This window comes from Hyla sarda, unplaced genomic scaffold (assembly GCF_029499605.1).
Source record: "Hyla sarda isolate aHylSar1 unplaced genomic scaffold, aHylSar1.hap1 scaffold_587, whole genome shotgun sequence".
In the NCBI taxonomy this organism is placed as follows: Eukaryota; Metazoa; Chordata; class Amphibia; order Anura; family Hylidae; genus Hyla; species Hyla sarda.
In genome coordinates, this window is record NW_026610600.1 from 174,228 (window position 1) to 188,252 (window position 14,025).

At 44.3% G+C, this 14,025-nt stretch overlaps 1 protein-coding gene across 1 annotated transcript in view; it reads right to left on the reverse strand.

Annotated features, from left to right (window-relative positions):
* The window catches only part of LOC130340281 (integrin alpha-L-like), a gene marked incomplete at its 3' end in the record, with an annotated part of 199,748 nt that overhangs the window by 163,130 nt on the left and 22,593 nt on the right, over window positions 1-14,025 (reverse strand). The window contains exons 6-7 of the mRNA XM_056554167.1: window positions 12,915-13,045; window positions 3,845-3,987 (exon numbers count right to left, since the gene is read on the reverse strand). Coding sequence (XP_056410142.1) covers window positions 3,845-3,987; window positions 12,915-13,045 — 274 coding nt within the window. The remainder of the gene's footprint in view (window positions 1-3,844; window positions 3,988-12,914; window positions 13,046-14,025) is intronic.

Genomic DNA, 14,025 nt, shown 5'->3' on the forward strand with positions numbered 1-14,025 from the left:
ATGAAGAGACAGGAGAGTGTAATGAAGAGACAGGGGAGTGTAATCAAGAGCCAGGGGAGTGTAATGAAGAGACAGGAGGAGTGTAATGAAGAGACAGCGGGTGTAATGAAGAGATAGTGTAGTATAATGAAGAGACAGGAGAGTGTAATGAAGAGACAGGGGAGTGTAATGAAGAGACAGGAGAGTGTAATGAAGAGACAGGGGAGTGTAATGAAGAGGACAGGGGTTGTAATGAAGAGACAGGAGGAGTGTAATGAAGAGACAGGAGGAGTGTAATGAAGAGACAGTGTAGTATAATGAAGAGACAGGAGCAAGTAATGAAGAGACAGGAGCATGTAATGAAGAGACAGGAGAGTGTAATGAAGAGACAGTGTAGTATAATGAATAGACAGGATCGTGTAATGAAAAGACAGGCGCATGTAATGAAGAGACAGGAGAGTGTAATGAAGAGACAGGAGGAGTGTAATGAAGAGACAGGGGTGTGTAATGAAGAGACAGCAGGTGTAATGAAGAGACAGTGTAGTATAAAGAAGAGACAGGGGAGTGTAATGAAGAGACAGGAGGAGTGTAATGAAGAGACAGGAGGAGTGTAATGAAGAGACAGGAGGAGTGTAATGAAGAGACAGGAGGAGTGTAATGAAGAGACAGGAGGAGTGTAATGAAGAGACAGGAGGAGTGTAATGAAAAGACAGGAGGAGTGTAATGAAGAGACAGGGGAGTGTAATGAAGAGACAGGGAAGTGTAATGAAGAGGACAGGGGTGTAATGAAGAGACGGGGGTATAATGAAGAAACAGGGGGTGTAATGAAGAGACAGGGGAGTGTAATGAAGAGACAGGAGAGTGTAATGAAGAGACTGGGGAGTGTAATGAAGAGACAGGGGAGTGTAATGAAGAGACTGGGGAGTGTAATGAAGAGACAGGGGAGTGTAATGAAGAGACAGTGGAGTGTAATGAAGAGACGGTGGAGTATAATGAATAGATAGGGGGTGTAAGAAAGAGGCTACAGGAATGAAATTAAGAGACAGGAAGTAATGAACAGACAGGAGGTGTAATTAAGATATAGGAGGTGTAGTGAAGAGACAGGGGAGTGGTGATCACACTCTCCTCTCTACCGGTGATCACACTCTCCTCTCTACCGGTGATCACACCCTCCTTTCTACCGGTGATCACATCCTCCTCTCTACCGGTGATCACACCGTCCTCTCTACCGGTGATCACACCGTCCTATCTACTGGTGATCACATCCTCCTCTCTACTGGTGATCACACCCTCCTCTCTACTGGTGATCACATCCTTCTCTCTACTGGTGATCACACCGTCCTCTCTACCGGTGATCACACCGTCCTATCTACCGGTGATCACACTCTCCTCTCTACCGGTGATCACACCCTCCTCTCTACCGGTGATCACACCCTCCTCTCTACTGGTGATCACACCCTCCTCTCTACCGGTGATCACACCCTCCTCTCTACTGGTGATCACACCCTCCTCTCTACTGGTGATCACATCCTTCTCTCTACTGGTGATCACATCCTCCTCTCTACTGGTGATCACACCGTCCTCTCTACCGGTGATCACACCCTCCTCTCTACCGGTGATCACACCGTCCTATCTACCGGTGATCACACCCTCCTCTCTACTGGTGATCACACCCTCCTCTCTACTGGTGATCACACCCTCCTCTCTACCGGTGATCACACCCTCCTCTCTACTGGTGATCACATCCTCCTCTCTACTGGTGATCACATCCTCCTCTCTACTGGTGATCACATCCTCCTCTCTACTGGTGATCACACCCTCCTCTCTACTGGTGATCACATCCTTCTCTCTACTGGTGATCACATCCTTCTCTCTACTGGTGATCACATCATCTTCTCTACTGGTGATCACACCCTCCTCTCTACTGGTGATCACACCCTCCTCTCTACCGGTGATCACACCCTCCTCTCTACTGGTGATCACACCCTCCTCTCTACTGGTGATCACACCCTCCTCTCTACTGGTGATCACATCCTCCTCTCTACTGGTGATCACATCCTCCTCTCTACTGGTGATCACATCCTCCTCTCTACTGGTGATCACACCCTCCTCTCTACTGGTGATCACATCCTTCTCTCTACTGGTGATCACATCCTTCTCTCTACTGGTGATCACATCATCTTCTCTACTGGTGATCACACCGTCCTCTCTACTGGTGATCACACCCTCCTCTCTACTGGTGATCACACCCTCCTCTCTACTGGTGATCACATCCTTCTCTCTACTGGTGATCACACCCTCCTCTCTACTGGTGATCACACCCTCCTCTCTACTGGTGATCACACCCTCCTCTCTACTGGTGATCACACCGTCCTCTCTAGTGGTGATCACACCCTCCTCTCTATTGGTGATCACACCCTCCTCTCTACTGGTGATCACACCCTCCTCTCTACTGGTGATCACACCCTCCTCTCTACTGGTGATCACATCCTCCTCTCTACTGGTGATCACATCCTCCTCTCTACTGGTGATCACACCGTCCTCTCTACTGGTGATCACACCCTTCTCTCTACTGGTGATCACACCGTCCTCTCTACTGGTGATCACACCGTCCTCTCTACTGGTGATCACACCCTTCTCTCTACTGGTGATCACACCGTCCTCTCTACTGGTGATCACATCCTCCTCTCTACTGGTGATCACATCCTCCTCTCTACTGGTGATCACATCCTCCTCTCTACTGGTGATCACATCCTCCTCTCTACTGGTGATCACATCCTCCTCTCTACTGGTGATCACATCCTCCTCTCTACTGGTGATCACACCCTCCTCTCTACTGGTGATCACATCCTTCTCTCTACTGGTGATCACACCCTCCTCTCTACTGGTGATCACACCCTCCTCTCTACTGGTGATCACACCGTCCTCTCTACTGGTGATCACACCCTTCTCTCTACTGGTGATCACACCCTCCTCTCTACTGGTGATCACACCCTCCTCTCTACTGGTGATCACACCCTCCTCTCTACTGGTGATCACACCCTCCTCTCTACTGGTGATCACACCCTCCTCTCTACTGGTGATCACACCATCCTCTCTAATGGTGATATGTCTGGGCCATCCGTAGCCTGTTCGCTGTGTGTGCCCTCACGTAACTGCTGCTTCCAACACCTCCTAACAATTTGGTGAGACCGACCTAGGTGACACCAATTCATTTAAATATCCATCCTGCTATTCTCATCCAATAATGCTCATCCTCTCAAAGTCTATCAACTGGGCAAAACGTCTTCAAGTGCATTGTGTCCAGCATTCACCAAGCTCTCACCAGGAGGATCACTATCCAAAAGTAGCCTCTGAGAGCTTTTTTTTATGGGGTAGTGGGGGAAGCACTTCATGACCTCTGGTGGTGGGACCCCATGTGTCATCAGACCCCACCAGTAATCATTACTTATCTGCATGACCAGTTTTACAGTGATCCGACACTTCTGAGGACATGTGTCAGTGAGTGGAAGTTCACCTAGAATCTGGACAAAAACACTGGAAAGAAGAGGAGCCCAAGGTTGTCACACCCAACACCATATAAAGGGATCAGATAGAGAGAAGGTGGTGTGACGGACCCTCATATAAATGTTGGATGAGTAGTTGTTAGTGTAATCATAAACCAAGATACAGGGGAGGCATTTGTGTTCAGATCAGATCTATGCCAAATCTGTCTCTTTGGTGCTGCCTCCAATATGTATACTCATAGAGCCATACTCCCCCAGACCAGTGGAGGACACAATGACTTATCCTCCCAACAGACAATCCTCCAATGGTATCACCACCAGGAATGACATTACAGTGCTGAGCGGCTCTGAATACTTACAAGGTGAAGTTGATGGCTTGGTAGGTGTTTGTTACACCTCCTACATGTTTCATATCCTCAAGTCGTCGTTGACCTTCTCCACGTTGGTAACCATTGAAATCAAAAATCTTCTGAGCTTTGGTGCTATACTGGACAACAGCAAACTATGGAAGAGAAATGCCACAAGAAGACCATCAGAGTATAAAGACCACATAGAAAGAGTTAATCAGAAGGTGCTCCAAGGGACATGGAGTAGTACAGAATGGAGACCATGAAAGGAACAGAAGAAGTGGAGAGAATGGAGGTATTGGTATGCGATGGTGGAGAGTGATGGAGAATTGAGAAATTGGTATGTGATGGTGGAGAGTGATGGAGAATGGAGATATTGGTATGTGATGGTGGAGAGTGATGGAGAATGGAGATATTGGTATGTGATGGTGGAGAGTGATGGAGAATGGAGATATTGGTATGTGATGGTGGAGAGTGATGGAGAATGGAGATATTGGTATGTGATGGTGGAGAGTGATGGAGGATGGGGATGTTGGTATGTGATGATGGAGAGTGATGGAGAATGGGGATATTGGTATGTGATGGTGGAGAGTGATGGAGAATAGAGATGTTGGTATGTGATGATGGAGAGTGATGGAGAATGGAGATATTGGTATGTGATGGTGGAGAGTGATGGAGAATAGAGGTGTTGGTATGTGATGATGGAGAGTGATGGAGAATGGAGATATTGGTATGTGATGGAGAATGGAGATATTGGTATGTGATGGTGGAGAGTGATGGAGAATGGAGATATTGGTATGTGATGGAGAATGGAGATATTGGTATGTGATGGTGGAGAGTGATGGAGAATAGAGATGTTGGTATGTGATGATGGAGAGTGATGGAGAATGGAGATATTGGTATGTGATGGTGGAGAGTGATGGAGAATGGAGATATTGGTATCTGATGGTGGAAGGTGATGGAGAATGGAGATATTGGTATCTGATGGTGGAGAGTGATGGAGAATGGAGATATTGGTATGTGATGGTGGAGAGTGATGGAGAATGGAGATATTGGTATGTGATGGTGGAGAGTGATGGAGAATGGAGATATTGGTATGTGATGATGGAGAGTGATGGAGAATGGAGATATTGGTATGTGATGGTGGAGAGTGATGGAGAATAGAGATGTTGGTATGTGATGGTGGAGAGTGATGGAGAATGGAGATATTGGTATGTGATGGTGGAGAGTGATGGAGAATAGAGATGTTGGTATGTGATGGTGGAGAGTGATGGAGAATGGAGATATTGGTATGTGATGATGGAGAGTGATGGAGAATGGAGATATTGGTATGTGATGGTGGAGAGTGATGGAGAATAGAGATGTTGGTATGTGATGGTGGAGAGTGATGGAGAATGGAGATATTGGTATGTGATGGTGGAGAGTGATGGAGAATAGAGATGTTGGTATGTGATGGTGGAGAGTGATGGAGAATGGAGATATTGGTATGTGATGGTGGAGAGTGATGGAGAATAGAGATATTGGTATGTGATGGTGGAGAGTGATGGAGAATGGAGATATTGGTATGTGATGATGGAGAGTGATGGAGAATAGAGATGTTGGTATGTGATGATGGAGAGTGATGGAGAATGGAGATATTGGTATGTGATGATGGAGAGTGATGGAGAATAGAGATGTTGGTATGTGATGATGGAGAGTGATGGAGAATGGAGATATTGGTATGTGATGATGGAGAGTGATGGAGAATGGAGATATTGGTATGTGATGATGGAGAGTGATGGAGAATAGAGATGTTGGTATGTGATGATGGAGAGTGATGGAGAATGGAGATATTGGTATGTGATGATGGAAGAGTGGAGCGGATAATCCGATCACAGAAAAAATTGGAACATCTGAAGGAGCGCAGACCTCTAACGGCTGAGTTAAAAGTTGTTTATTATAAAAGATGCAAATAACTACGGAGGCTGGTGACATGGGGTTGTAAGAAGCGATCCAGATAGTGTGCTAGATTACTGTTGGTAGCATTAGTGCAGGTGATGATTGGACGCCCGGGTGGTTGGGTCAAAGATTTATGGTTCTTAGGTAATTGATAGAAGTAAGATTTATTGAAATTGGTTTGTAAGATAAATTATTGTTCATTTTTGGTTAGTATTTTCTCTTCTGTAGCGGTATTAATGATAACTGCCAGATCTTTTTTTATTTTTTCGAAGGGATCTGTTTTTATGATAGAATAGTATTCTGAATCTGAGAGGATCCGTAGGCATTCCTGACTAGCCCCCCTCCTTTATCTGCTGGCTTAATTACGATTTGTGTATTCTCCCGTAGGTTTTTTAAAGCTATACGTTCAGCTTTGGTCAGGTTGTCGTTCGTAGGGTCAGGCCTCCTCAATATAATACTATTGAGATCATTACTGACCAAATTCTGGAAGGTATCGATATAGGACCCCTGCGATTGTAAGGGGTAGAACTTAGATGGAGGTTTTAGTTCTTGATGTTTTAGGTCTCTATTTGGAGTAGCAGTAGAAGGTGAATTTGAGTCCCGTAAGTGAATAGAGTCAGAGGTATCAGGCTGAATTTTGCCTTTTTGCCTCTGTATCTCTAAGTGCCTCGTGAGTGTTAATTTATGGATGTATTTTTGGAAGTCCAAAAAAAGGTCAAATTTGTTACTGTTGGAGTTGGGGCAAAAAGATAGGACTTTTTGCAACAGGCTCGTCTCGGCTGCAGTAAGTACATGTTTGGATAGGTTAAAGATATGTACGGGATGAGTAGTGTATGGGTTTTTTATTGTCTCGGCGGTAAAGCTGTTAGGGTCCTTCCTTTTTTGGCCGCCACGGACTCCTCTTTTTCTCTTTCTTCCTTTTTCCTTTTTACGCTCTGTGGGACGAATATGTCCGGGATCTTCACATTTTTTTTTGCGGACTCAGCTCTAAAAAATAGGACTGGCGCAAGGCTGTGTTGGAACCACTGGCTGCCGGATAATCAAAACCGTCTATCATACAGGGTACGTTGGTAGGGGGAACAGGGTATACAGAGCCTGCGGGAGGGATGTAATTGATATCCTCCTGTAAGGAAATCAGAGGGCTATGAAGCGATAAATCGAGATATACAGTGGTGTCATCTAGGGAGGAGAATTCCAATGACGCCAGTGTCAAGGGAATGGAGAGATTAAGAAGAGATTCCGACTCAATAGAATTAGGAATGGGATGACAGGATCGGAGTGGGGAGAGAGTGAGAGGGGATGGGGGATTAGGAATAGTCCGTTTTTTCTGTTGGAGGGAGTGGATACTTTTTCTTAGAGTATCGGTGGCTTTCGATAGTATATGCAGTGGAGATGCATGTGGTTCAATTACTTTGGTAAGTACAGGTACTGTGGGGAAAGAGGTAGCCAACTGACTTTGGTAAGTGCAGGTACTGTTGGGAAAGAGGTAGCCAACTGACTTTGGTAAGTGCAGGTACTGTTGGGAAAGAGGTAGCCAACTGAATGGTAGTGGTAGAATTGGTGTGCACCTCATGAGAGCAAATGGCATTATTGATCCGTGTGGGTACTGAAGTAGATGTAGAATTTTTCCGTTTGTATCTGGAATTGAGAAAATCACGGCCTGTGTGGCCAGAAGACGATGGTGGTTTTTTATTATTAGTATAATAACCAGTCTGACCTGTATGTTTGCGTGTGTCGGATTTGACAGGAGTTTTAGGTACGGCCGACAGCAAATTAGTGGGTGGGGGAGGAATAGTATTGGATGATTTGCGGTTCATGCGCCAGGACCATGGGTCACCGGTCGTATAGTCATTATTGTCCCGACTGAATTTCTGAACTTTTTTAGTAATGATGTCTGATTCTAGTTTGCGCAATCGTGCAGATATGTTGTGATTTATTTTGTGAAAATCAGGGTGTTCTTTGAATGCGTGTAGTTGACAAGAAATGTCAGCAATTTTAACATTCTGATTATCACACATATTGGACCGTTTGGTACATAATACAGACAACATTCTAAAGGTACAGTCATCCATCAGAGCATACCACTCTTTAGTATAGATAGGATCGTCTTTAAAAGTGGAGTTGAAAGTTAGTCTTAAGCCCCTAGGGGTAATTTTTTCTTTGATATAGAGTTTCAGAAATGTAATATCAGTATTATGTTGTAATTCTTCTTTGAGAGAATTCTCCAGGTCGTGAAATAGAGAGAGCATCAATTCTGTGTCCAGTAAATCTTTCTGACCTTCAGATGCAGTGTTTAGTGTAAAGTCACCAATGGTGAGTACGCTCGCAAAGAGTTTGGAGATAAGTAAATCCCTGGAGGCATGTCGATTAACACAGTATTCCATGTTCACCTTGAAAGAGGGCAGCGACCGTGGAGAACTGCGTCTCCGGTACCGGAACGACCAACAGATGGAGACCCGTAACTATATAGGATATAAAGAAAGAAAACGGTGCGCACCTCGTGCAGGTAAACCAGGTATAATTGTATATAAATAGATAGATAGATGGGCCAGCAGGATGGTCCCTTACCTTGGGGTGTTCTGCTCAGAGCATAACACCTACAGTAGCTTTGGGATTAGAGAGGGGTCGCAGCATCCAGGTTCCAGTGCATCAATAGAAGAGTGGAGCGGATAATCCGATCACGGAAAAAATTGGAACATCTGAAGGAGCGCAGACCTCTAACGGCTGAGTTAAAAGTTGTTTATTATAAAAGATGCAAATAACTACGGAGGCTGGTGACATGGGGTTGTAAGAAGCGATCCAGATAGTGTGCTAGATTACTGTTGGTAGCATTAGTGCAGGCGATGATTGGACGCCCGGGTGGTTGGGTCAAAGATTTATGGTTCTTAGGTAATTGATAGAAGTAAGATTTATTGAAATTGGTTTGTAAGATAAATTGTTGTTCATTTTTGGTTAGTGATGATAACTGCCAGATCTTTTTTTATTTTATTAATGATCTGGCAGTTATCATTAATACCGCTACAGAAGAGAAAATACTAACCAAAAATGAACAACAATTTATCTTACAAACCAATTTCAATAAATCTTACTTCTATCAATTACCTAACGTACAAAAATCTTTGACCCAACCACCCGGGCGTCCAATCATCGCCCGCACTAATGCTACCAACAGTAATCTAGCACACTATCTGGATCGCTTCTTACAACTCCATGTCACCAGCCTCAGTAGTTATTTGCATCTTTTATAAAAAAACTACTTTTAACTCAGCCGTTAGAGGTCTGCGCTCCTTCAGATGTTCCAATTTTTTCCGTGATCGGATTATCTGCTCCACTCTTCTATGATGCACTGGACTCCGCCACTCAGAGTCCAGAGGAACCTGAATGCTGCGACCCCTCTCTAATCCCAAAGCTACTGTAGGTGTTATGCTCTGAGCAGAACACCCCAAGGTAAGGGACCATCCTGCTGGCCCATCTATCTATCTATTTATATACGATTATACCTGGTTTACCTGCACGAGGTGCGCACCGTTTTCTTTCTTTATATCCTATATAGTTACGGGCCTCCATCTGTTGGTCGTTCCGGTACCAGAGACGCAGTTCTCCACGGTCGCTGCCCTCTTTCAAGGTGAACATGGAATACTGTGTTAATCGACATGCCTCAAGGGATTTACTTATCTCCAAACTCTTTGCGAGCGTACTCACCATCGGTGACTTTACACTAAACACTGCATCTGAAGGTGAGAAAGATTTACTGGACACAGAATTGATGCTCTCTCTATTTCACGACCTGGAGAATTCTCTCAAAGAAGAATTACAACATAATACTGATATTACATTTCTGAAACTCTATATCAAAGAAAAAATTACCCCTAGGGGCTTAAGACTAACTTTCAACTCCACTTTTAAAGACGATCCTATCTATACTAAAGAGTGGTATGCTCTGATGGATGACTGTACCTTTAGAATGTTGTCTGTATTATGTACCAAACGGTCCAATATGTGTGATAATCAGAATGTTAAAATTGCTGACATTTCTTGTCAACTACACGCATTCAAAGAACACCCTGATTTTCACAAAATAAATCACAACATATCTGCACGATTGCGCAAACTAGAATCATATCAGGAACAGGAAAAGAAAGATGATCCTCAGTAGGCGCAGTTTACAGCAGTGAAGAAGATTTCAGTGATCATTCATTATTCATGTTGAAGTTTATTGAGCACACAATAGCAACGCGTTTCTTGCCCAGATCGGGCACTTCCTCAGGCAAATGTGCATCTGCCTGAGGAAGTGCCCGATCCGGGAAAGAAACGCGTTGCTATTGTGTGCTCAATAAACTTCAACATGAATAATGAATGATCACTGAAATCTTCTTCACTGCTGTAAACTGCGCCTACTGAGGATCATCTTTCTTTTCCTGTTCCTGATATCATTGCGTACCGGCCAGCTACGCTGATACCGGAGAATCCAGGCTGCATCCAGCACACCACAAATAAATTCATGCTCATCTAGGTGTTGTGCCCATAGCGCAACACCACTCGGTAAGTGGAATATTAACCCCTTCCCTTACCTTAAGATCTGGAAGTATTACACTAGGGGCGCATGTCCTTTTTTTTCTCTTTTTATGTCTTGCAAACTAGAATCAGACATCATTACTAAAAAAGTTCAGAAATTTAGTCGGGACAATAATGACTATACGACCGGTGACCCATGGTCCTGGCACATGAACCTCAAATAATCCAATACTATTCCTCCCCCACCCACTAATTCGCTGTCGGCCGTACCTAAAACTCCTGTCAAATTGGACACACGCAAACATACAGGTCAGACTGGTTATTATACTAATAATAAAAAAACACCATCGTCTTCTGGCCACACGGGCCGTGATTTTCTCAATTCCAGATAAAAACGGAAAAATTCTACATCTACTTCAGTACCCACACGGATCAATAATGCCATTTGCTCTCATGAGGTGCACACCAATTCTACCACTACCGTTCAGTTGGCTACCTCTTTCCCAACAGTACCTGCACTTACCAAAGTCAGTTGGCTACCTCTTTCCCAACAGTACCTGCACTTACCAAAGTCATTGAACCACATGCATCTCCACTGCATATACTATCGAAAGCCACCGATACTCTAAGAAAAAGCATCCACTCCCTCCAACAGAAAAAACGGACTATTCCTAATCCCCCATCCCCTCTCACTCTCTCCCCACTCCGATCCTGTCATCCTGTTCCTAATTCTATTGAGTCGGAATCTCTTCTTAATCTCTCCATTCCCTTGACACCGGCGTCATTGGAATTCTCCCTAGATGACACCACTGTAGATCTCGATTTATCACTTCATAGCCCTCTGATTTCCTTACAGGAGGACATCCCTCCAGCAGGCTCTGTATACCCTGTTCCCCCTACCAATGTACCCTGTATGGTAGACGATTCTGATTATCCGGCAGCCAGTGGATCCAACACAGCCTCGCGCCAGTCCTATTTTTTAGAGCTGAGTCCGCAAAAAAATGTGAAGATACCGGACATATTTGTCCCACAGAGCGTAAAAAGGAAAAAGGAAGAAAGAGAAAAAGAGGAGTCCGTGGCGGCCAAAAAATGAAGGACCCTAACAGCTTTACCGCCGAGACAATAAAAAAAAACATACACTACTCACCCCGTACATATCTTTAACCTATCCAAACATGTACTTACTGCAGCCGAGACGAGCCTGTTGCAAAAAGGCCTATCTTTTTGCCCCAACTCCAGTAGTAACAAATTTGACCTTTTTTTAGACTTCCAAAAATACATCCGTAAATTAACACTCACAAGGCACTTTGAGACACAGAGGCAAAAAGGCAAAATTCAGCCTGATACCTCTGACTCTATTCACTTACGGGACTCAAATTCACCTTCTACTGCTACTCCAAATAGAGACCTAAAACATCAAGAACTAAAACCTCCATCTAAGTTCTACCCCTTACAATCGCAGGGGTCCTATATCGATACCTTCCAGAATTTGGTCAGTAATGATCTCAATAGTATTATATTGAGGAGGCCTGACCCTACGAACGACAACCTGACCAAAGCTGAACGTATAGCTTTAAAAAACCTACGGGAGAATACACAAATCGTAATTAAGCCAGCAGATAAAGGAGGGGGGCTAGTCAGGAATGCCTACGGATCCTCTCAGATTCAGAATACTATTCTATCATAAAAACAGATCCCTTCGAAAAAAAAATAAAAAAGATCTGGCAGTTATCATTAATACCGCTACAGAAGAGAAAATACTAACCAAAAATTAACAACAATTTATCTTACAAACCAATTTCAATAAACCTTACTTCTATCAATTACCTAAGATACAAAAATCTTTGACCCAAACACCCGGGCGTCCAATCATCACCTGCACTAATGCTACCAACAGTAATCTAGCACACTATCTGGATCGCTTCTTACAACCCCATGTCACCAGCCTCCGTAGTTATTTGCATCTTTTATAATAAACAACTTTTAACTCAGCCGTTAGAGGTCTGCGCTCCTTCAGATGTTCCAATTTTTTCTGTGATCGGATTATCCGCTCCACTCTTCTATTGATGCACTGGACTCCGCCACTCAGAGTCCAGAGGAACCTGAATGCTGCGACCCCTCTCTAATCCCAAAGCTACTGTAGGTGTTATGCTCTGAGCATAACACCCCAAAGTAAGGGACCATCCTGCTGGCCCATCTATCTATTTATATAAAATTATACCTGGTTTACCTGCATGAGGTACGCACCGTTTTCTTTCTTTGCATCCGATGTGATGAAGGAGAGTGATGGAGAATGGAGATATTGGTATGTGATGGTGGAGGATGATGGAGAATGGAGATATTGGTATGTGATGGTGGAGAGTGATGGAGAATGGAGATATTGGTATGTGATGGTGGAGGATGATGGAGAATGGAGATATTGGTATGTGATGGTGGAGGATGATGGAGAATGGAGATAGTGGTATGTGATGGTGACAGAGAATGGAGATAGTGGTATGTGATAGTGGAGGGTGATGGAGAATGGAAACGTTGGTATGTGATGATGGAGAGTGATGGAGAATGGAGGTAATGGGAAATAGACAAAGACATAAGAAGATTCTGAAGACTTGCTCAGAGGGAGGTTTCTTACATTTACGGTGCTGTTCTTTAGGTTTTTTACTGCGCTGAGCAGGAATTCTCGAACAATAGTAAACTCCAGATTCCCCACACTGGATGAGTCATCGAACAGGAAGCAGAGGTCGACTGGAACCTTCTCACACTCTGGATGGACATCAGAGAGACATGGTAAATGTACAGCATAGTCAACTAGGTATAATGAAAACGACTCTCCACATGGCACTGATCACCTCTAGCTGGGCTGTACGACCACGAGGGGCTGAAGACATAAGGAAGATGGGGGCAGTGGGGAAGAAGGAGGGCCAGGGGGAAGAAGGAGGGACAGGGGGAAGAAGGAATGGAGGAAAGAATAGGAGGGTAGAAGAAGGAGGGTCACGGGGGAAGAAGGAGGGCCAGGGGGAAGAAGGAATGGAGGAAAGAATAGGAGGGTAGAAGAAGGAGGGACAGGGGGGAAGAAGGAATGGAGGAAGGAATAGTAGGGACAGGGTTGAGGACAGAACAGCTGAGGATAAGAGGGACATGAAGTTGGATGATCTGGAGGAAGAAATGGGCAGTAGGTATATGGAGGGGCAGTACTGACCCCACAAGCTGAATATTTTCAGAATCTATATATAATATGAATCTCTTGAATTTTCGGGGTGAATGTGACTTATTCCTTCAGACTGGTAGATATTCCGGTGTACAACTCCTGGCAGAAGCTATGGACTCCCCACTCCTAGAAGACATCACCGGATTCACTACAAATCCCTGATATGACACCACACAATGTGTACCTGAACCTTCTGCTCTATGTCTCACACACCAGAGGACATCATTGTGTTATTGGATAATGTCTCCAGATCAAAGGACAGGAGAAAATGGAATCACCTTGTAAATTCAATTTCGAGAACAAGTCTAAGAATGTGAGTGACTCTGTAGGTAAAAGAGCTACAGACATGGCCGGGCTGTGGACTGGGCTCACTGATAGATAACATGGCCCCAACAAGAGAGACAACAATTGTATTAGGATCAGACAACTCCTTAAAGATGGAAATCCAAACCAGAGTGTAGCAGAAGATGATGGTTGTTCCCAGTCAGCCATGGGACAAATTTAAAGAGAATATGAAGGTTAAAAAAAAGGAGAA